General features: G+C 43.3%; 1 protein-coding gene across 4 annotated transcripts in view; it reads right to left on the bottom strand.

Annotated features, from left to right (window-relative positions):
- The window catches only part of DCAF6 (DDB1 and CUL4 associated factor 6), a 912,707-nt gene that overhangs the window by 259,425 nt on the left and 628,286 nt on the right, over window positions 1–24,996 (bottom strand). For all 4 annotated transcript variants that reach the window (XM_063954988.1, XM_063954989.1, XM_063954991.1 and 1 more), the window contains one exon: window positions 10,029–10,140. In XM_063954988.1, coding sequence (XP_063811058.1) covers window positions 10,029–10,140 — 112 coding nt within the window. The remainder of the gene's footprint in view (window positions 1–10,028; window positions 10,141–24,996) is intronic.

The following is a 24,996-nucleotide window of genomic DNA, read 5'->3' as shown; positions in this document are numbered from 1 at the left end:
ACGTGCTCTGCCTGGTGCAATGTGTATAACGTGCTCTGCCTGGTGCAATGTGTATAACGTGCTCTGCCTGGTGCAATGTGTATAACGTGCTCTGCCTGGTGCAATGTGTATAACGTGCTCTGCCTGGTGCAATGTGTATAACGTGCTCTGCCTGGTGCAGTGTATAACGTGCTCTGCCTGGCTCAAAGTGTATAACATGCACTACCTGGCGCAAAGTGTACAACGTGCTGTACATGGCACAAAGTGTATAACGTGCTCTACCTGGTGCAAAGTGCTCTACCTGGCACAATGTGTATAACGTGCTCTACTTGGCGCAATGTGTTTAATGTGCTCTACCTGGCGCAATGTGTATAATGTGCTCTGCCTGGCGCAATGTGTATAATGTGCTCTGCCTGGCACAATGTGTATAATGTGCTCTGCTTGGCGCAATATGTATAACATGCTCTGCATGGCGCAGTGTGTATAAGCGGCACTACTCTGTGGTGCAATGTGAATTGGCACTATTAAGTGGCCACGCCCCTTCCTCACGAAGCCAAGCCCATAAATTTTTGCTGCGCACCTATGGCGTGCACTGTCCATGCTTCCTTACTTTAGAATATAGGAGGGGGAGAACCAATTCACTTTCTGCCGAAGTGCACCAAAATGTCTACTTACAGCTCTGGTGCAGAGTGTCCTCTATGCTTCACAGCCCAGCAGCATTTCCATCCCCTCCTCCCCCTTTCAACACTTTGTAGTGTCCAAATCAAGTCGTGTATAACGTGCTTATGCACATAATGCCCACAGTAGTAGCGCCCCTTACACACATAACACCCCAGTAGTTGTGCCACTTACACACATAATGCCCCCAAGTAGTTGTGCCACTTACATTCATAATGTACACTGCAGTAGCTCCGCTAATGCATATAATGTCCACAACAGTAGTGCCGCTAATGTACATATTCAGCTATGGTCACAAATATTGCTATCACAGCAACGTCTGTGACCATACTACTCACATGCTGGGGGCCACCCAGCATGTTTGGTGTTGCCCCATGATGTGATCGCAAATCAATTTGAATAGAGGTTGACCCCTGCTGCATAAGGAGGGGTACCACCATGTTTCCTATCACAGGAAACACAGGCAATGTCATCAGCCAGCCCCAAAAAATGGGCATGACACGCCTGTGTTTCCTCTCTCCCCCACCCCCATGCCACATTGTCAACCCGGGTGCCTGTCGCCTGTCAATCATGACGTGATCACATCCTCCTGGGATGTGATCGTATAATGATAACCTGCACAGGTGGCACATTGACGACCTTCAGAGCGATCAAAGGCATTGAGATCAGCTCTGAAATGGTTCATAATGCCCACAGTAGTAGTGACACTTGTACACATAATGCAGAGTTTTCAAGGAACACTTGCAGGTTTGGAGACAAGAGTCTTATTGTGTGTGGCAAGGCATTCCACAGAGTTGGTGCATCCCAAAGAAAGCCCTGCAATCATGAATGGGAGCAAATAATGAGTGTGGATGAGAGACATAAATCTTGTGAAGGGTAAAGAGATCGGGTTGGTAGATAGGGTAGATAATTTGAGATAAGCAAAGAGATGTGCGTTGGTGTAGTTTGGTTAATGGCCTTGTGTGTGAGTAAATGTATTTTATACTGAACATGGTAGAATACAGGTAACCAATGGAGGGACTGACAGAGCAGATCTGCAGACAATGAATATCTAGGGAGGAAGATTAGCCTTGCAGCTGCATTCAGAATGGATTGTAGTGGTGGGAGTATCTTCTTGGTTCTAATTGGTTTTAATTAGGTTCCTGACATTTCTTAGACTGCATGCAGATCAAGGTGAGTCCTGCACAAATGTATATTAGATTGTCAGATGGGGGGGTGGATTTCCCCTGTAATGCTGTGGCTGTTTGGCCTCAGGAGCAACACAGGTTAACACTTATTTTCATATTTCCTTTCATCTCTATTATGTGTGTTGTTTCAATGTAACTCATTTCCCACCTTCACTTCTCACTATTTTATTTCTCACCTCATTACCTCTCACTAATTTACCACTGCTGTCTTTCAGCAGCCTCTCTCACTAACCTATCTTCACTTTTTTCAAAATATATTTTTTCACTCTAGTGTTGCCCTGGGGATACTCAGCTGTTTGGGTTTGGGGTGTCCCTCGTCCTAGACTTGTACCTCTCCATATGTTAGGGATTTGCCCGATTAATGAGGTCACCTGGACGTGATGGGAAAGCTGTTATTAATGGCCATAACCATGTAAAGAACCTCACTCAAAATGCAAAATTTTATTGTAATGATTATTATTAATCAATTGGAAGTGTTTGAATTGTGCACCTGCAACCTTGTCTTTGTATGGAGTACTGAAAGGCCTCTCATTACTGGTCTGCACCCCAGGACCCCTCCCCTGTTTTCTGGGAGTGTCAGGAGAAACACAGGTGTTCTCAAGCGTTTTCAGGGAGTGCATGTGATGTCAGCCAGTTTTTTCCGCACTGTAGGAGTAAGTCCTGGGCTACGCTCAGACTGGAAAAATCATTTGATGGTGAGTTGCGAACAGATTTGCAGCTATCTGGCATTTGCAACGCGTACACAGACTTGCAGATTTTCACTCTGGCTGGGCAGTGACTATACGTATGCAAACCTCTGCAAATTCGCAGAGGTGCGATCAGGTCTGAATTAGGCCCAATGTCCACAAATATGAATAAGTAGTTGGTATTGACTATGGCCATCAGACCAATGCTAAATAATCTCTTGTAGTTATAGTAATAGAATCCACTGTTGACAGGTGGGGTACTCTGTACATGTTTCCCAACTATGACTCCCCCGCAGTTAGGGAAGTTCCACCGGATTTCAAATTCTTCAGCAACACTTTTCCATTCCTCTGTGGCTGTAAGGAACTAGAAAAAAAAAAATAGAAAAAAGAAGAGTTATGGTAGACTTACCTTTGTTAACTCTCTATCTGCAAAGTACATAGGGTACACAGGAAAACATTGGGGTGCAGTGATGGATCAGGAATCCTGCCACCAAACAGTTAAATCTTTTAACGTATCTCAAGATGCACGGCTTCCCTCCTCTCCAAGCACAGGCAACTAAGTTTTGTTAACCAGTCCAATGCAGAAAGCACAAAGGAGAGAAGAAAGATGTTAGGCACATAAGAACACATTCTCATGGACAGGAGAAAGGAACCAGAGGCCAATGTCGTACAAACCCAGAGAGGCCAGATGTGTCAGGGTGGGCACCCTGTGGACGCTATATACATCACAGAAAGAGAGTTAACAAAGGTTAGTCTACCATAACTCTCCTTTTCCGCAGCAAGGTACATAAAGTTTCAATGGGGAAACATCAGGGATGTCCCAAAACAGTACGTCAAGGGCGGGGAGGCGTCTTGGCGGATAAGAGAATCCGGCATCCAAAGAAAGTATCCGGGGAGGCAAATGTATCAAAGGCATAAAACCTAAGAAAAATGTGTACCGAAGACCACGTAGCCGCCTTACACAATTGTTCAGTGGATGCCCCATGGCTTGCCGCCCAAGAAGGTCCTACAAACTGAGTAGAATGGGCAGAAATCGAACCTGGAACTGGAAGATCAGCTCAATTATAAGCTTGTGCAATCACCATTCTAATCCATCTGGCCAGCGTCTGCTTATTAGCAGGCCAGCCACGCTTGTGAAAGCCAAAAAGAACAAAAAGGGCATAAGAGCATCTAATAGAGGCAGTACGGTTCACCTAGATACGTAGAGCTGAAACCACATCCAAGTAACAATCTCTTGCCGACAAGCCTGAAGAGATAAAGGCCAGGAACACAATCTCTTGGTTAAGGTGAAAAGAGGAAACCACCTTAGGGAGGTAACCAGGTCTAGTTCAGAGAACCGCCCCATCATGGTGGAAAATCAAAAAGGGGGGACGACAGGATAATGCATCTATGTCCGAAACCCTTCTAGCAGAGGCAATAGCCAGTAAGAAAAGAGTCTTGGCCATCAGCCATTTGAGGTCCACACAGTCAAGAGGTTCCAATGGGGCTTCTTGAAGAGCTTGCAATACAATAGACAGATCCCATGAAGCCACTGGAGGGACATAGGGGGTCATTCCGAGTTGTTCGCTCGTTGCCGATTTTCGCTATATTGCGATTAGTCGCTTACTGCGCATTCGCAAGGTTCGCAGAGCGCATGCGCTTAGTTATTTTACACAAAAGTTAGGTATTTTACTCACGGCATTACGAGGATTTTTCATCGTTCTGGTGATCGTACTGTGATTGACAGGAAGTGGGTGTTTCTGGGCGGAAACTGGCCGTTTTCTGGGAGTTTGCAAAAAAACGCTGGCGTTTCTGGGAAAAACGCGGGAGTGTCTGGGCGAACGCTGGGTGAGTTTGTGACGTCAAACCAGGAACGAAACTGACTGAACTGATCGCAATGTAGGAGTAAGTCTGGAGCTATTTAGAAACTGCTAAGAAATTTCTATTCGCAATTCTGCTAATCTTTCGTTCGCAATTCTGCTAAGCTAAGATACACTCCCAGAGGGCGGCGGCTTAGCGTGTGCAATGCTGCTAAAAGCAGCTAGCGAGCAAACAACTCGGAATGAGGGCCATAGGGAGGTTTAATTGTGAAAAACACCCTGAAGAAACATATGCACATCAGGAATGGAGGCAATCTTGCATTGTAACCAAACCGACAAGGCAGAAAAGTGTACCTTGAGAGAGGCAAGACAAATGCCTAGGTCTAGACCTCTTTAAAGAAATGCCAGTGTCGTGATCCTGACTGTATTTCTCATATTCTGTGGTTTACCTCAGCATATCCTGTAACCTGCATTTGCTTCAGCTCAGCATGAAGACTGCAAATCTGTGTTGCTTTCTTGATTAAGCCACCTGAGTAGGAATTTCTCAGAGTAATCAGTAATCAGCTGTGAGCAGCATTTGATTCTTCACTGTGTTCAGCAATCTGGAGTTTAGGCCTAAAAGTCAGCATCCTCTGTTCATTTATAGATGTTCAGGCTTCAGTGTTTTTTCTGCCTGCTAAGACTCACTTCACATCAGTACTGACGTGACAGGGTCCGATCACCTGACCATGAGCTATCCAATCCTGTGCCAGGCTGAGACTCCATGAATCACCTCACTCCAATCACCAGGGACCAAGAGGTATAAATAGAGAGACCTGTGTTTAAGAAGCTGACAGTTCTTTGAGTCACACAGCTCAGTGTGAGCTTAGTAGCTGAGCTCCCTTAGAGGTAACACTGATTACCTAAATTCCTGTAAACCTCTGCTCTTTTGCTACCCTCTCTGGATTACAGATGTGTCCAGTTATATACAGGACCAGCCCGGATTACAGTTGCGTTTCCAGTTATATCCGGTACCAGCCTGGATTATAGTTGCATTTCCAGTTATATCCAGTACCAACCTGGATTACAGGTGCGTCTTCAGTTATATCCGGTACCAGTCCAGATTACAGTTGCGTTTCCAGATATATCGGATACCAGCCCGGATTACAGTTGCGTTTCCAGTTATATCTGGTACCAGCCCGGATTACAGTTGTGTTACCACTTATATATGGTACCAGCACAGATTACAGTTGCGTTCCAGTTATACCGGTACCCATCCCGGTTCACAGTCTCACTGGTAACCAGTCCGGGTCTCAGTCTCGGCGGTAACCAGCCTGGTTCCAGTCTCACCGGTAACCAGTCTTGTTCAATGTCTTCAGCTCTCCTTCCAGATCTGTGTAACTCCAGAGAACCTATTTCATAGGAACTTTGGGTACACAAACACCTACTTCTGTGACTGTATATCCAGTTTGTTCTCACCAATACATTCACCATCCTGCTATAAACACCAAGTCCCTGGTGATCCAATGGTCAGGATACAGCTCCCTCTGCGATTATTCCCTCTGGGATTGCTCCTTTCTACTTCATCTCACTGATTCCCACAGACCAGCCAAATATACACTTAGTACTCCAGTTAACTGCACAAACTTCACATATATGCCGGGTTCACAAAACTACAGTCATGACAGTCAGAATTCTGGAAGTTCTAAACTTAGTGGCACCATAACACTTAGCAGCACACCAGGTGAAGTAAGTGTGCCATACTCTATAGTAGATACTAGCGGATTGCGGGCCTTAATCAAACCTTTGGTCCTTAGGAGCGATGCTTCAAGAGCCACATCATCAAAAACTGCTGGGCCAGGTATGGATGAAGACATGAGCCCTGATGTAGAAGGTCTCATCACTGAGGAAGTAGAAGGTGACGCTTTGCAGAGGGACCCTGGAGATCTGAGAACCAGTGATGTCTGGGCCAAGCTGAAGCTACTAGAATGAGTATTCCTCCTTCTTGTTTGAACTTCTGAAAAAACCAAGGCAGAAGTGACACCAGATGGAAGATGTAAGGTGGGCAAAAGGTCCACGGAACTGCAAATGCATCCACAAACGCTGCCTGAGGATCCCCGGTTTGAGATCTGAAGACCTAAACCTTGTGATTGTGTCAAGAGGCCATGAGATCCACATCTGGTAGACCCCATCTGTCTACCAGGAGTTGAAAGAACTTGGGATGTAAAGCCCACACTCTGGAGTGAACGTCCTGACAACTGAGAAAGTCTGCTTCCCTGTTAAGTACTCCCAGAACGTACACCGCCGATATGGCTAGTAGATACCATTCTGCCCAAAGCAGATTCTTGGACACTTCCGTCATTGCCATTTGGCTGCGAGTGCGTTGATGATTGATATAAGCCACCGTCGTGGCATTGTCCGACTGTACTTGAACTGGTTTCTCCTGTAGAAGAGGTCAGGCCAAGGTTAATGCATTGAACACTGCTCTCAACTCGAGAACATTGATTGGAAGGAGAGATTTTCCCCTCATCCAACGTCCCTGAAACGAGTGCTGCTCTGGACCGCTCCCCAGCGAACATTGGCATCCGTTGTTAGACAGATCCAGTGTGGGACCCAGAAGAGATAGCCCAGGAGCCACCAGGACAGTGACAGGCGAACCTCCACAGTCAAGGAGATCATTTGAGAGGGCAGGAATGAAACTGAGCGAACTCGACCATGTCGAAAAGGCAACACCATCAGACCGAGAATTTGCATAGCCAAGAGTACCGACACCCGAGGACGGTGAAGGAAGTGACGTATCCCTTTTTGTATTTTCATAACCTTGTCTGGTGACAGATACAGTCTTTGTGAGTATTTAGGAGTGCCTCCAGGTGTCTCCAGGTGTACCATGCTTAGGGAGGGCTTTTTCAAATTGATCAGCCAACCATGGGTCTGTAGGAAGGTTAACGTCAGTTGGAGATGACTGAGGAGAACTTCACCAGCAAGCCGTCTAGGTACGGAAGAATCCTGACAGAGCTACACAAGCCCTATTGTGGCATCTGATAAAGATATTTATATTTCTAAGAGCTTCAATCTGTTGCTGCATTTAAGAGGGAGGTCTTACAAGATCGATTAGCTCATGCAGATATAACTTATCAAACCTAATGGATGGTACAAATCTAATAACTGTACCACTTGTAGACCTATGATTGGGGCAAATGCTTTTTCCATCCACAGAAAAACAATATATATGATATTAAATATGTACTACTGTGTACCACAGCATATGTTGTCTATTGCATAGTGTGTCCTTGCAGGCCATACTATGTAGGCCAAATAATGCAAAAGTTTCATGAGCATATGGCCTTACATAGAGCTGCTAAAAACTATAACTGGAAGGCAGAGAGATACAGTAGATCATCCAGCGACTCGCCACTTTAAATCAAGTGGACATAATATAGCTTTGAATAAATATTTAATAATTGATCATACATCTGAGCCAATTGGGGGGCGTTTGATGACAGACCAGGAAGCAAGCTGGATCATGAGGCTGAACTCTTCTGTTCCCTACTGATTGAATTACAAAATTAAGTGGAATACTGTCATGTGATCCCATACACACTAGCCAATTTTTAGCTCAACGTAGCTCATATTTGGCATTTTGAGCTACTTTGATCTCAAACTCGGCCAGTGTGTATGGCCGGGTGATGAGCGGTGAGTGCTGATGGACATACCCGCATCATTACTGGCCACTGCCGTCCGTCGGGCTGTTTTATCATCTGAGTGAACCACTTTCCACAGTCTCCTACTGGCAGTTCGAGAGTCCCAGATGATGAGTGCAAGAGCGACTGTGGGCAGCAACAGGGCTGAGGTGGGCCTATGCTGGCGCAGAAGCCATGGAAGATGAAAAGTGGAGATTACAAATCCCAGGTCGGATTCCAAGTCAACCCACCACTTTGTTCCCCTAGGAGCATTCCAGGAGACTAATTGAGTAAGTCTAGTTGCGTGGTAATATTTAGAAAGTGATGGCCCAGGTTCCCCATAAGTGGGCTCTTGGAAAGGACATCTCTACGTAAATGAGGTTCCCTGTTGTTCCAAACAAACTTACAATAAATGGTTTACAATGAAGTGAGGGCTCTCACAGGAACCGCTTTAGGGAGGGTCTGGAAAAAGTACAGCAGCTTAGGTAGTACGGTCATTTTAATTGCACTTTTGCGCCCTATACAAGAAAAAAAATATTTTCGCCAACAGGTGATGTCCTTCTCACTGTCCTAACAGAGAGGAAGGAAATTGTCTTTATATAAACTGGCAAAGGATTTAGGGGATATGTACTAAGCAGTGATAGGAGTGGAGAAGAGAGCCAGTGGAGAAGTTGCCCATGGCAACCAATCAGCTGCTCTGTATTATTTTATAGTATGCAAATTGTAAGTGTTACTTCAATGTTGATTTGATGCCATGGCGAACTTCTCCACTGGCTCACTTCTCCACACTTCTCACTGCTTAGTACATATCCCCCTTAGTGAGGTGGACTCCTAGATATTAAATAGAATTTTGCCTCCATGTATAAGGGAAATTAAGTGGGAGAAGGCCCAGGTTTGGTTTAGAAATATGTAAGGGGAGTGCTTCTGACTTATCATGATTATTTTTATAGCCCAAAAGATACCTGTAGATGGAGAGCTCCTGAAAAATATTAAGGAGGGAGATGGAGGGACTAGTTAGAATGGGGTGGACATCGCCCACAAAGAGGGAGAGTTGGTAGTGAGTGTTCGCAAAAGAGATGCCCGTAATGTCGGGGGTTGGATCTAATTTGGATGGTAAGGGGCTTAATAACTAAGGCAAAAAAAGACACCCAACGCAAACAGGGTTGGCCGGGACCCATCAGCTCACTCACACTAGGCATCTACTGCTGTGTGGCTTATTGAGGCTGGATGTATGAGGACACATCTGTAGATGTAAAACTGCATATCCTAAACAGTTTTCTGAGGAGATATAGTAGTTATTAACAGAAGTTCTTAGAAGTTTAAAGGGGACACTTTCAGCATACCTGTGGTCAGGATGCCGGTGGTCATGTTACGGACGGGGGGGTCGGGGGTGGTAAGGGTTAGGCAATGTGGGGGAGGGGCTAGGGAAAGGCACTATGTGGGGTGGTTAACACTAGACACTACCCCAAGTGGTTTACTCAAAACTGCCACCCCTCCTGTAGGGGTTGGGTTGGTAAAAATACTTACACCATCAGAGGTCGAGATCTTCAATGACCCATTTAAATGGGAAATCAAATTTTACTAAATACCCTCCCTCCATGATAGTTTTGTTACCCTGGGACTGTCACCATTCCCTTTATTCAGCAGAGTACAAATGGTTACAATATATAGCTAAAACACCTGCACATCAACATCATCAGTTCTCTACATAGTAATTACTGTAGCATCGACAGCTGTGTACACAACAAAGACAGGAGAGCAACTCCAAATGTCATCACAGAGGTATACAGCAATATTAGTGCTGGGACCAGCTGAATACAGCAAATGACTGAGGTTCTGACAGCTTAAACTCCACTAAAGTACTATTATTAGAAAGAAAGTGGATTAAGTTATTATATCCCTATTTAAAGCACTGTGGGATTTTATGGTAACATGTCAATAAATGATAATTAAAGCAATATTATTAATAATAATGATGATCATTTAAAAAAAAAAAAGTCCTATACATACAGCAGCAATGCAGAGGATGGTAACATTTACCATTCATCTGTGAAGTCCAGTCTTATTGTACTTGTTGTGGTTCCTTCTGTACTGTAGTGTAACTGCAACACTGGCTCGCTTGTCTCACCTCCTGGACTGAGTTTAGCACTTTCTGCAGTAAGGGACATGAACATTAATAGATTAAAAAAACAGCCAACAAAAACTTATACCACAATTTTATTTCATGTAAAATTTACATCAATTAAATATCTAGTGATTTATTGTAATCTTTCTTAGGCATGCAAGATTTAAATTGAAAAAAGTAGGAACATAAAAGCAAACGTGCAGTAGCAAACTCTATGTTATGTATTTTTCTTTTTAATAGCTCCAGCTTTCACTGCATATTTCATGCAGGGCCGGATGTAGACCTTGTGGCGCCCAGGGCGAAAGTTTCCATCGGTGCCCCCCCCCCAACAGACAAAACAGGGTTAGTGCGCGCCTTAGGCGTGTGTCAAAAAATAGGAGCGTGGCTTCAGAGGTCATAGGGAAGGGGCGTGGCCACAGTTGCGCCCCCTGTAGATTTGTCCCTGTAGCTGTGCCCTCAGTAGACGTCTCTCCCATAGCGCCGCAGACTGCAGACACTAGAGGGTAATTATGTCCTCTAGCGTCTGCGGCCCCTCCCACAATGCCGTGCGGTGCGAGATGACGTCAGGCGCACCACACAACACCAGTAGCAGCTCTTGCCACGGCAGCGGTGGCAGCACCCTCAGAACAGCGGCGCCCTGGGCAAAAAGCCTGCTTGTTCATGGCAAGAGCCGCTACTGATTTCATATGGTCTGGATATTACAATCATCCTTAAGAACATATCTAATACAAAAACCAAAACAAAAAAACAACAACTACCATTGGAAATGTGCGCAAAGGATGCAATTTATTTTTACTATACAATTATTAGAAATTAGTGCTAAATGCAAATTAATTCTGATCTATGGCTGTCTTTGAATTTTTGGCATAAGAAATATTATCTAGGGAATTCAGTGTAGGAAACGTGCAGCCAAATTCCAGTGAAGAGGTCAATACTCAGAGGAACAGTTTTGAAAACTTCACTTACCTTTAAAAAAATGACATAAAAAGGACAGCTGAAGGCTATAAAAATGAAAGATACATCTGGGGGCAGGATAAGCGGCTATAGCAGTGGTTCCCAAACTTTTTTAAATCATGGAGCCCTAGAGTATCTGAACTTTTTTCACGCCACCCCTAGGCCAAAATTTTCTTAGTTTAATATTTATTTCTAAATTTCTCAATCAATAAATTGTGTTTACATGTCATACATATAATATATGGTGATGGACAAGATTTGCTTCTGTTTATACACAGATTTTGTGATTGGCAGCCACCAGCACTGGTTTGCTTATTGCACTGACAGTTGCACTATATATATAACCCAGACGCACCTAGTCCCTCAGGGTATTAAATATAGTGGCAGATATATCTGGGAAACACTGAAAGTGAAACCACACAGCAGATACAGGTACACACAGTCACAGGCATTGCAGAAATTACTACAAAGGTAAGGGTGCAATGTATATGTATATATATATATATATATATATATAGAATATAATTAAGTGACAGCACTCTATGTCCTATAACAAAAATTGCTGGTGCAGGGTCCTGGTAATTGATACAAACACTCACTTTTTCCACAGTTGAAAAAAGAATTAGACCAGCACTCACGTTTAGTTGGTGAAAGAAAAAAAGGGTTTTATTCCTGATAAGCCATCTGGATGTACCCCACTGCTACAGTTCGCCCGACAGCCGTTTCAACGCTCAATGGTCTTCATCAGGATCCCGGCGTCGGTATGCTGCCGGGATCCCGGCGTCGGTAAGCTGACCGGCGGTCAGGAGACCGCCGGTCAGCCATACTACAACCGAATACTCAAGTGTTTGTAAAGTCACAGCGATATATACTGGTGGCTTTACAAGGGATACCTTGCCCTGCAGCCCCAGAGACCAGCCGCAGCTATGCTCAGAAGGTGGTACCCAGCGTCTCAGTCAGGGAGTGAGGGAGAGTGTGAGGCAGCTCCAGGGTGGGAAAATCTACTCAGAGGGGCTACAGGTCAAGCACCACCTCTCCTGTGCTGGACTTCCACCCCGGGTACTGTGAGTCTTATTAAATGGGGTATTAGTACGACACCCGACCTGTACTCAGACACCCGGTGGTCTAGTGGGATACCTGCTCGGAGACAGTGTACATGCCAGCACCGTGACTCATCTCCCTAGGTCGCAGACGGAACACGATTTAATGGCGGGTCCCACCTGGGGAACCCTTTTACCTCCTCCCCGTAGCAGCCATGCAAACCAGGAGAGCATCTGCGACCGTGTGCCTAAGCCAGAGCGTCTCCGCCAAAAGTACCCGGTTGCAACGCCGGTTGGGAGGTGATGGAGCTGCAGCGCTGAAGTGTCACCCTGATGTACAGCGCTGAAAGCCTAGAGAAAAAATCTTCTTAGAAAGCTTTTTCAGAGCTGCCCAGTGCAGCCCTCATGTTAGGTGACCTGCTGCAGGAACCAACTCAAAAACTGCTCTCAGTGCCTGGAGGCGGGGTTTATAAGGGAGGTCCCAATGCATCCTGGGACAGCCTAAAGCTTTAGCCTGTTGGTGCCTCTGGATCAAGATCCATTCTACACCCTGATGTTTTTCTGTGGAAACCAATGCATCCTGCTGCAGATTTTATATATATATATATATATATATATATATATATATATAGTAGAGAGATGATTGGCACTCTATTTGTTGAATGATGGATACCTGGGTGCCCTCAGTGCTTGCAAATTTGCAGAGGGAAAGGGTGCTGCGGCACTCACAGGATTTTAACACATCAAGCTATCAACCATATCCGGGTCATCTTACCCAGACACCTAGGTTGGTGGTCATCGTTTCATTTATTAAACATAAATTTCATCAATGTCCTGACGAAATTTATGTTTAATAAATGAAACATTGACCACCAACCTAGGTGTCCGGGTAAGATGACCCGGATACGGCTGATCGATTGATGTGTTAAAGTCCTGTGACTTGATGTGTTAAAGTCCCCCTCTCTCTCTCTCTCCATATATATATATATATATATATATATCTATCTATCTACACACACACACACACACACACACACACACACACACACACACACATATAGGCTGGTAGCCGGTACTCCATGTTGAGATTTAACAATTGCGCCAGTGCCTTCCCGTTGTCAGACCTGTAGATTCGAAACCAATGTATGTGTATCATAAGGTGGCACTCAGATAATAATCAGGTACAATACAATGTGTGTTAATCACATACAAAAAAGTTACAAGTTCTATTTAGATAGTTTGTAACAAATATAACAATTTCACACTATATAATGTGTAAAGAAAATTAAGAAAACATGTATAAACAATGTGTATTCAAAAGTGGACCAAATTGCATGTAAAGTTCACCAGTCGAATGAATCAATGACAATATGTCTATAGTAAGAAAAAAGATAGACATCTATCAAAATAACATAGGCAAGTATGCTGCTGGAATCATACACTCGGTACCTTAAATAAGAATACCAATAATATGACAATAAATCTTACAATTATCACAGCGGAGCCACATTACTTTCGTAGTGTGTTACAACATATCAACCTTTAGTATCAATACAGGCAATAAAATGGAGACAACCTGAATGTGTTACTTGTGAACACCTCCAGAAATAAACTGTACACTATGTATGTGACTTTTAAATGAAGATTCGTAATTCTATTATTACAGCTCTATTCTCAAAGCTGACCAATATTTCCAGTAGTGTCAGCTTACCATGATTTGTAAGTGCAATGGTTAACCAAAGCGTGCCAGAGGTCACATTTCCAAAGGCAACACCTGGACATTTTTGCACCTGAACAGAGGGGATAACATGCAAACTGCAAACAGAGGGCCTAATTCAGCAAGGATAGCAAAGCAGCAAAAATAGCAGAACATGCAGAAAATCGCAAAATCTGCACCATATACCACAAAAACTGCTAAAAAAAATTGCAACTTTTGAGACAAAGCAAAAACTGCGTATGCACTACGAAACGTAGGCATGTAGAGGGCGTACTAAAGGGCTGGACACGCAAAAACTACAATCAGGGGCGTGTTGTGGGGGTATGCTGATGTTCGGTAGGCGGTACATACGCAATTTTTACAACCGATCGCCATTTATGGTGTGCAGTTTCTGAGTGACTACAGGTCTACCTTAAAAAATTTAAAAGCTGACCTCAGTTGTAGAATGTTCGATGTATACCTCAATCATTGCTTCATTACCCCAAGCTAAAGAAGCTCACGCCTCAGACCACTAATCACTTCATTCAGCTGTATTGAAACTTCTAAAGATGTAAGCGAGCTTTAAACTCTGTAACACATTTTTATTTATAAAATATAGGTTAGGAACCTAATTGTTTTTACACTTACTAACAATCGAAGTTTGACAACCACACTATTTTTTAAAAGCAAACGTTAACATTTCCAAGCATTTTGTTTTGTAGGATCTGCTTAATGTCTTTTAGCTTCCTAACAGTTTAATGCTTTTTAAGCAACTAACACATTTTTTGTTAACAAAACATACCCACATACATTTGATTATTTTTTTTTTTTTTATAAATCGCTACACACAAAAACACATGTTCAAGAACAGCAACAACATTTTTATTTATTTTTTGGCCCGGAAAGTAGGTAGTGCAATATTTGAGGTTAAAACACAGTTGTTTGCAAAAATTGCAACATCAGAAACATGTAAGCAAAAAATGCGTAAAATCGTAAATTTATAAGCAATAATGCATACTTTTTTAGGTCTTCGCAATTTTGCGCATTTCACAAGCCCGCCCTCTTTTTGTAACATTAAATTAGTGTTGCAGTTTTTCCATTTGGGCGTGCTTTCACAATTTTACGATTGCTCGCAATTTTGTAATTTTTACAATCCTTACTAAATTGGCCCCAAATGTGTTCTGAGCTTTATCTAAGTCACAATTGACAAACACAGTCTGCTGAAACTAATACAACACAAAATTACATGTTCTCATGTTCTTATTGAACACACCATGTAAACATTCACAGTGCAGGATGGACAAAGTATGTGAACCCTTGGATATAATAACTAGTTGACCCTCCTTTGGCAACAATAACCTTAACCAAATGTTTTCTATAGATATCAGGCGATTTGTTTATTGGCGGCGATGCTTTTGTACATAAGTAGCTCCCTGTCAGCACAACTCCTGTGTGCTGGCAGGGCGCGTCCCAGGTCGTCACGCAGCCATCGCGGCCTGCCCCCCCCAATGGTCCAGACATGCATCGGTTGTCCGGACCGCGCCACACCAATGGCGTTTTAATGCAATTGGCATGCCCCCTCCCGCCCCGCGACCGCCTCTGCTTACACATCTCACTGGCTGCACATGTGCAGTGCGCACGCCGCGTGGGCGTACTGCACATAGTAATTCAGACTGCGATCGCTGCAGCTGCAGCGATGCATTCTGAATTACCCCCTATGTTACATAGATTACATACCATGTCGTGCAGGTTACCAAATGAGAAATTTTAAATGCCTTACCAGTGTCTAAAGTAGAGATGTGCAGCTGGCATTTTTTGGGTTTTGTGGTTTGGATTCGGTTCCGCGGTCGTGTTTTGGATTCGGACGCGTTTTGGCAAAACCTCCCTTAAGAATTTTTGTAGGCTTCGGGTGCGTTTTGGATTCAGGTGTTTTTTTTTTTTAAACTCTCAAAAACAACTTAAATCATATAATTTGGGGATAATTTTGATCCTGTAGTATTATTAACCTCAATAACCATAATTTCCACTCATTTCCAGTCTATTCTGAACACCTCACAATATTGTTTTTAGGCCAAAAGGTTGCACCGAGGTCACTGGATGACTAAGCTAAGCTACCCAAGTGGTCAGCACAAACACCTGGCCCATCTAGGAGTGGCACTGCAGTGTCAAACAGGAGGGCAGATATAAAAAAAGGCCCCTAACAGCACATGATGCAAAGACGAAAAAAAGGTGCACAGAGGTTGCTGTAGGCCTAAGCTAAGCAACACAACCACCTAGCCAATCTAGTAGTCTCAAGCAGTGGCTGATTGTCAAGAGTGGGACGCAATTGTTCGGTCCACTGACAGCATCTCCAGCACGCTTCAGTCACTTTAAAAAAAAATCTGCAATTGGTGGACTTATACGGCAGCACCCCAGGACTAATACAGCAGTACCCCTGGACTCATACGGCAGTGTCACACAGGGTGACATTTTTCAAAAACTAGGCTCCAAACAGCACCACGTGCAAAGATGTCGAAGAGGTGCAATGAGGTAGCTGTATGACTAAGCCAAGCGACACAAACATTTCCAACTGGAATTAAATGTCCAAATCACTGGAATTATTTGGCAAGATCACTGTAATTAATAATTATAAATCACTGATATTAATTGGTAAAATCACTGTAATGCTATGTCCAAATCACTGGAATTAATTGGCAAAATATTGCTATCGCCTGCCTAGTGAAGTGGAATCTAGATGGGATTTGGTACCGGGATTTGGTCACCACAATGCAGCACAAGACGATGAGTAGTGATACTGAGCACTGATGAGGATACTAGAACTGACACTGGGCAGCGAGAACAGCACTGGATTATTGTACTGTAGTATACTGGTCATCACAATGCAGCAGCAAGACATTGAGCATTGATCCTGAGCACTGATGAGGATACTAGAACTGACACTGGGCAGCGAGAACAGCACTGGATTATTGTACTGTAGTATACTGGTCATCACAATGCAGCAGCAAGACATTGAGCATTGATCCTGAGCACTGATGAGGATACTAGAACTGACACTGGGCAGCGAGAACAGCACTGGACTATTGTACTGTAGTATACTGGTCACCACAATGCAGCAGCAAGACAATGAGCATTGATCCTGAGCACTGATGAGGATACTAGAACTGACACTGGGCAGCGAGAACAGCACTGGACTATTGCACTGTAGTATACTGGTCACCACAATGCAGCACTGATACTGAGCACAGATAGTGAGCTGATATTGAGCTTTTCAATCAGAGAACGTAGTCACGTCCTCTCCGCTCAATCTACAATGCACATGTGAAAATGACGGCGACGCGCGGCTCTTTATATGGAATACGAATATCGCAAGAATCCGATAGCGGGATGATGACGTTTTCCCCCGTTCAGGTTTTGCGAGTAAGGCGGGAAGAACCAAGGCTGCCTCGGACCCGTGTAAGCCACGTGAAGTTCGGAGGGGTTCGGATCTCGAAGAAACGAACTCACTCATCTCTAGTCTAAAGGAATCTCTACTGATCATAAACTGGCATGTAATACAATTTGGCCATTTGACGCACCCATTCTCATCCCTAGGTTTATATAATTCAGTAACATCTGTTTTCACTAGCATAACTCTGAGATTTTCACTTCTAATGAAGTATTCCATTACTTTAGCTTGTTTTAACATAGGCAAATCCGGATCAGGCCACGTATTTTAGTGCTTTTAGCTTCAAGCCTTAACAGGGCGGTAGCCTGATCTCCACCCCTTTCATAGGGGTAACATGGTCAATGATGTAGTATCGTAAAGTAGCAAGGCTGTGTCCTGCTTTTAAGAAATACTTAGCAGGTTGATCGCTATGTTTTTTAAAGTAAAGCGTTTTGATGACACTCTTATGATTTGCCGGTTTTGGTATGAATGGTCGCTCATGTTATGGTTGACAGTCATTATGTCGACCACTATTGGTCGACATTTGAATGGTCGAAATAGACAAATGGTCGACACATGAAAAGGTTGACCGTTCCCAATCGTAGTCCACGTGGATCGTAAAATAATCAAAAACTTCCACAAAAGATTTTTTTTAAAAACTCATGTCAACCTTTTCATGTGTCGACCATGTGTCCATGTCAACCAATAGTGGTCGACCTAATGATTGTCGACCATAACATGGTCGACCATCCAAACGGGTACCTGATTTTCCATACGCTCTTTGAACATTGGCACACAATGTATTGCACCTGATTATTACTTCTCTGTAACCACTTCCAGTCTTATGGACCGTGAGGTAGAGCCATCTTATTGTGTTGCATATTTAACACCCATCACTCATGGTGACTGTATCCTGACGAAAGAGTTCAAGCATAAACACTGAATCATTAACTCAACTTCTAGGAGGTTGTGTCTTTTTTCAAGCCGTCTGAGTGCTGACTCATGGCACACACACACACACAAATTAGTATGATAACATGTTTGAAAGTTGTAGAGCAGACATCTGTTAGTCATTTATCCCAATTTATCTGGAATTGTTTTCCCTTAAAAGTATATAATTTCTATAGAATGAAGTACTGACCATAAATTATAAAATACAAATGTATCCTCATACATTTTGCCTCAATACGCCACACCGTAGGAGATGCCTGGCATGAGTGAACTGACAGGTCCCGTGAAACTCAATTAGCATTGGGCGTCTTTTTATGACCTGTATCTGCATACCAAAATGCTGCAGTGTAGCATTTTGTATGCAGATATACAGATGGAGCCGCGCTCATCTGAGGCGGCTCCTTTGCACACGAGCGCTCCCGGCGTAACTAGGCGTTCCATCCGCAGAGTCACGCCAGGCGCGCACTGAGAAGCTTCCATTTAAGCGAATGGGGCGTGTGCGTATCACGGACGCGTACGTGCCTTGGACCCGGCGATAGGCGTGGCTCCATCTGAAGCCATGGTTAAACACAAAATATAGGCATGCCACATATTAATCAGAAGTCTCCTTGTGTGCATATTTGCATAGCGATGTGAATAAGTCACACAAGTAGACTTGCCACTACCAAGTGCTGCAATTGCATCCTATTCGTAACATTCACATTTTAATGGAAAAAGTCACATGAAAAGATACTCGGTACTACCAAGTCATGTCATGTAAATCTACATGTCAATCTAAATCTCTCTGCACATGTTACATCTGCCTTACCTGCATTGTAACATGGTTTTGCCCAACTGTTAACTTTTTTGGTTTGCTAACAAACCTGAATAACCACCTGTGTCCTGATATTTGTATCTTAAAATAAAGATGGTCTCTACCTTTTCACCTGCACAAAAAATGTGAATTTGGGATTCAATTGCAAAAGCTTGCAGGACTATCTAATTAGATTGACCCCCATATTTATGTTGCATTCCAGAATGGTCTTATGGTTGATCATTGAGATTCCCATAATAGAATTGCTGAACAATCTTATATAGAATTTTTTTTTTAGCACAATGTATATCCCGCCAGTTGAAAGTCACAAGGCAAATTATTTCTTGAATATCTAGAGCAACTTCGAAGTATCTTTTATTTCCCCAGACACCAGCACACAAGGTTTTCTAGGAGTACACTATGTACTTTTCAGTCCCAGGGCTAGCTGTAGTTGTTATGGTGCCCATACACTTATGAGATAATCGGTGCTATCCTTCGATTTCGATCACATCTGTGAGAGAAATAGAAGGATTGTATGCACATTTTAGGTACCTTGAGACGCGATGCGCAGGCACGCCGGTCGAATATCGCGTCTCAAGGTATTATGTGCTGCACATAATATTTCTTGCATCGCAGTGCGATCGCATGTGGTTTTAAACAGAGGCCACTCTCACTCAGCGGTGATGTGCCCATCACGTGATTACTATGCGATCTATCGCATGATCGCATGGTAACCACTTTGGCAGTTCAGGTGCGATTTGATCGCACCTGAACTGCCGGTGCGATGCCCCGCGATGTCGCATCGCACAAGTGTATGGCCAGCATTAGCGTTAGCATACTTTTTTTGTTTGCATCCATCTACTAAAAGCTATGAGCCAAGTATGGGGTATCCAAAGTGCTGGTACCTGTGCTTTGGGGAACACCATGTTGTGTATTGCCACACAATCATGGTATCCAGCCTGGTTAGATAGTGTAGGAGCTGCTGTTGGGGTCTATAGACCTTTTATCTGTTGCACATGTGCTCTGTAGTTGTCATCTTAAAGGTCAGAGATGTTTCTCTTTTTCTAGTGAATATAACACAAGAACAACAACAATTAGATTATAATTGATAAATGAGGACCCTACTTTTGTTTCCTGTCATTTGCTTTGCGATTTTTAGCTGGCGGGATATTCACTGTCTAATTTGGTAGTGAGCTACAGTCATGAATGAGGTGGTATCAAGGGAGGTGCACTTTCCTATATTCACTCCACACCGCCCATTTCATGGCATGCCTGGAATTCTCTGCGGCAAAGGTCACACCTGCAATCTCGAATTCAAAATGAGATTGGACAGTAACTTCAATGGCATAGATCGTAGGAATCACAGGGGTGCACCAGTTACGTGCTAGAAGTAACTGCAGCAGCCAGAATGTGGCCCAATACATATCGAGTTCATGGGGGTATGATCAGGGGAAATAAATGTAGCAGGGCCAGTGTAGGTTGGGGAGGAACCAGGAAACTGACAATCCTAGAAATGAGATTAAAAATTTGACACCAGAGAGCAGAGAGTAAAGGGCACGCCCAAAACACATGGATGAGTGTTCCCGCTTTACAACACGATCGTCAGCAGTCATTGGGGTTAGATGGCCAGATTGAGTGTAGAAGGACAGGGGTTAGGTATTGGCGATGCAGAAGTTTATAAAACTGCTCTGTGTGCGACACACATTTAGAAACACGGAAGCAAGAGTTAAATACCGAGCACCATTCCTCATCCTTAAGAGCACAATTCAGGTCAGATTTACATCTGTTCTCATAATCAAGGTATGGATTTATTTGGGGATTGGTAGCACTCTACTATGAAGCAGGGTTACACACTCCGAAGCCACTGTGGAATTTGTTCTAATTGTAAAGCACAACGGAATATGCTGCGCTATATAAGAAACTGTTAATAAATAAATAAATATATATATATATATATATATATATAAATACCACGAAGTTGAGCGGCACTCAAAGACTTGTTAATAAATCAACGGCGTAGACAAAGAGTCATCATGCCAGAGATTATATCTCTGGCATGATGACTCTTTGTCTACGCCGTTGATTTATTAACAAGTCTTTGAGTGCCGCTCAACTTCGTGGTATTTGTCTATTTTGCATGGAGAGGGCACCATAGCTATTTGCATCTACATTTTGGGAGTGCGGGTCATCCTACCATAGTTCCTATATATATATATATATATATATATTATTTTTTTCACTAGTAATTATGTTTATCTGTAGCAGCCTTAATTTATATAAATTTATTTTTATTGTATTGTCATTAATTGAACATACAGTACACCATTATTTATGTTCACACTTAGAGGACATCACCATTATAAGTATTCTCATTGATAACAATAACACTTGCACAAATGTATTACCATGTTCATGAAATTACTTTAATATAAATATGAGTTATACATTTGTTATATCTAATCCATTTGTAGTAAATGGATATCTTCTCATAACTTAACCCAATTTTTATCAAAGAAACTCCATTGAGTATCCCCATACACACCACAAACAAATAAAAATACAACCTAAATGTGCCTTATAAAAGTTTTGTGGAATATATATATATATATATATATATATACACACACACACACATATATATATATATATATATATATATACACACACACACACACACACACACACACACACACACACTGCATCCAGAAAGTATTCACAGCACTTCACTTTTTCCACATTTGTTATGTTACAACCATATTCCAAAATGGAATAAATTTATTTTTCCCCTCAAAATTCTACATACAATACCCCATAATGACAACGTGAAAAATGTTTTCTTGAGATTTTTGCAAATGTATTAAGAATAAAAAAATAAGAAATCACATGTACACAAGTATTCACAGCCTTTGCCATGAAGCTCAAAATTGAGCTCAGCTGCATCCTGTTTCCACTGATCATCCTTGAGGTGTCCCTACAGCTTAATTGGAGTCTACCTGTGGTAAATTCAGTTGATTGGACATGATTTGGAATGGCACACACTTGTCTATATAAGGTCCCACACTTGAGAGTGCATGTCTGAGCACAAACCAAGCATGAAGTCAAATGAATTATCTGTAGACCTCTCAGACAGGATTGTCTCAAGGTACAAATCTGGGGAAGGGTACAGAAAAATATCTGCTGCTTTAAAGGCCCCAATGAGCACAGTGGCCTCCATCATCCGTAAATGTAAGAAGTTCTTAACCACCAGGACACTTCCTAGAGCTGGCCAGCCATATAAACTGAGCGATCGGAGGGAGAAGAGCCCTAGTCCGGGAGGTGACCAAGAACCTGATGGTCACTTTGTCAGAGCTACAGCATTTCTCTGTGGAGAGAGGAGAACCTTCCAGAAGGACAACTATCTCTGCAGCAATCCATCAATCAGGTTTGTATGGTGGAGTGGCTAGATGGAAGCCACTTAGAAAAAAGCACATGGCAGCCCACCTGGAGTTTGCCAAAATGCACTTGAAGGACTCTCAGACTATGAGAAGCAAAATTCTTTGGTCTGATGAGACAAAGATTGAACTCTTTGGCATGAATGCCAGGCATCAAGTTTTGAAGAAACCAGGTACCACTCATCACCAGGCCAATACCATCCGTACAGTGAAGCATGGTGGTGGCAGCATCATGCTGTGGGGATGTTTTTTAGCGGCAGGTACTTGGAGACTAGTCAGGATAGAGGAAAAGATGAATGCAGCAATGTACAGAGACATCCTGGATGAAAACCTGCTCCAGAGCGCTCTTGACCTCAGACTGGGGCTACGAGTCATCTTTCGGCAGGACAACAACCCTAAGCACACAGCCAATATATCAAAGGAGTGGCTTCAGGACAACTCTGTGAATGTCCTTGAGTGGCCCAGCCAGAGCCCAGACTTGAATCCGATTGAACATCACTGGATAGATCTGATAATGGCTGTGCACCAATGCTTCCCATCCAACCTGAAGGAGCTGGAGAGGTGCTGCAAAGATGAATGGGCAAAACTGCTCAAAGATAGGTGTGCCAAGCTTGTGGCATCATATTCAAAAATAATTGAGGCTGTAATTGCTGCCAAAGGTTCATCAACAAAGTATTGAGCAAAGCCTGTGATTGCTTATGTACAGATGTAGCCACCTTTATATCTTGACCGATTCTCCGCCTAGACGGACATTTAGTCACGCTAAGGCGATAGCTTAGCTTGCTGAGTTTAATCACAGGCAGGCGCGTTGAGGCGATTCTAGATACTCAGCATGCATTACACATCTCCACCACTGGGTGGCTAATGCTCCACTAATCCAGTATTTTCGATCGTATAGCGGCGTTTGATCTACAGCTCTGGCAAATGGTCAGTGATGACTGTAATGTTAATAGATGGTGACCAATGGTCAGATGGTGAGAGTTCTCAATATAAATAAATAGTTTATACAGACACAAACGTACATGTTAGAACACTTGCGTATGCAGACGCAAGAGTGTGTATGGAGACGCAACTAATTGTGTAAAAGAAGCTATGTATAATGCATAGACACCATGCTTTTGAAATACATGTACAGTATGCGCGTCCGAGTTCCCGTGACATTCACTTTATTACAATGTTTTTCATTGTTATACATTGAATGGAAGGGTGCACATAGGTTTCACATAAATCTTGTCTTGTAACCTGATCGGAACTCCCTACCTGTCTACTGCATGAACTGTGCAGGCTCCCAGGGGGGAAGGGGAAAGTGGGATGGGGGTAGGGCGAGGCAGTGGAAAATACTGTGTTCAAAGAACGGGCCAATGCTGAAGGAGAGTCAGAATCCCCTAGCTAAAATACACAGGGTCGATAGGGATAAGTGAGGTCTATGCACATAACGATACACCAGACCCCATCGCATCACAAAGTGACAAAATGTCCGAGGCACATGAACCCCCGCCTTGTAGCATTATGTGCATAGACCTTACTTAACCCTATCGCCCCTGTGAATTTTAGCTAGGGGATTCTGACGCTCCTTCAGCACTGCCCCGTAGCCTGCAAAACCTATGCCGTCACTCACTCCATAGCTGAGTGCTGACACAAGGTGGATGTTCATGTGCCTTGGACATTTTGTCACTTTGTGATGTGAGTGGGTCTGGGGTATCGTTAAGTGCATAGACCTCGCTTATCCCTATCGACCCTGTGTATTTTAGCTAGGGGATTCTGACACTCCTTCAGCATTGCCCCGTGACCTACAAAATCTGTGCTGTTACTTGCTCCATAGCTGAGGGCCTCCATGGGAAAAGGAGTCACAGGCGGTAGCCATTTCAATTGAGTCTGCCCTGCTACAGAATTGTATGTGTACCGTACGGTGCATATAACCTTAACAGTACAACCGCTCCTGCAGCTTTGCCCTGGTTTATGTGAATAACTCCCTCCCTGTCTACTGCATGACCTGTGCAGGCTCCCAGGGGGGAAGGGCGATGGGCTAGCGGGAGGCAGTGGAAAATACCGTGCTTTTGAAATGCTAGTACTGTATGAGTCAGAGTCCCCAGTATGTTCTTCTAGTGTACTAAATAGCACGAACAGCTTGTAACATACAGTGGCAAGTTTAATCTTTCTATGTATCATAAAGAGATAAAAGCTCCTCCCTAAGTTCCTAGTTGCCAAATCACCGTCCTTAGTATGTCTGTACAGTATGTTCTACTAGTGTACTAATTAGCACGAACAGCTTTTAACTGGATGCCAAATCACCGTACTTAGTATCTCTGTACAGTATGTTCTATTAGGGTACTAATTAGCACGAACAGCTTGTAACGTACAGCGGCAAGTTTAATCTCTCTATGTATAATGGAGAGAGATAAAAGCTCCTCAATAAGTTCCTGGATGTCAAATCACCGTACTTCGTATCTCTGTACAGTATGTTATATTAGGGTACTAATAAGCTGTCCATGCTAATTAGTACCCTAATAGAAAATACTGAACAGATATACTAAATACGGTGATTTGGCATCCAGGAACTTAGGGAGGAGCTTTTATTTTTCTCCATTATACAT

The sequence above is a fragment of the Pseudophryne corroboree genome, chromosome 2 (genome assembly GCF_028390025.1).
Source record: "Pseudophryne corroboree isolate aPseCor3 chromosome 2, aPseCor3.hap2, whole genome shotgun sequence".
Classification (NCBI taxonomy): domain Eukaryota; kingdom Metazoa; phylum Chordata; class Amphibia; order Anura; family Myobatrachidae; genus Pseudophryne; species Pseudophryne corroboree.
This window is presented reverse-complemented; position numbering and strand designations above follow the sequence as displayed.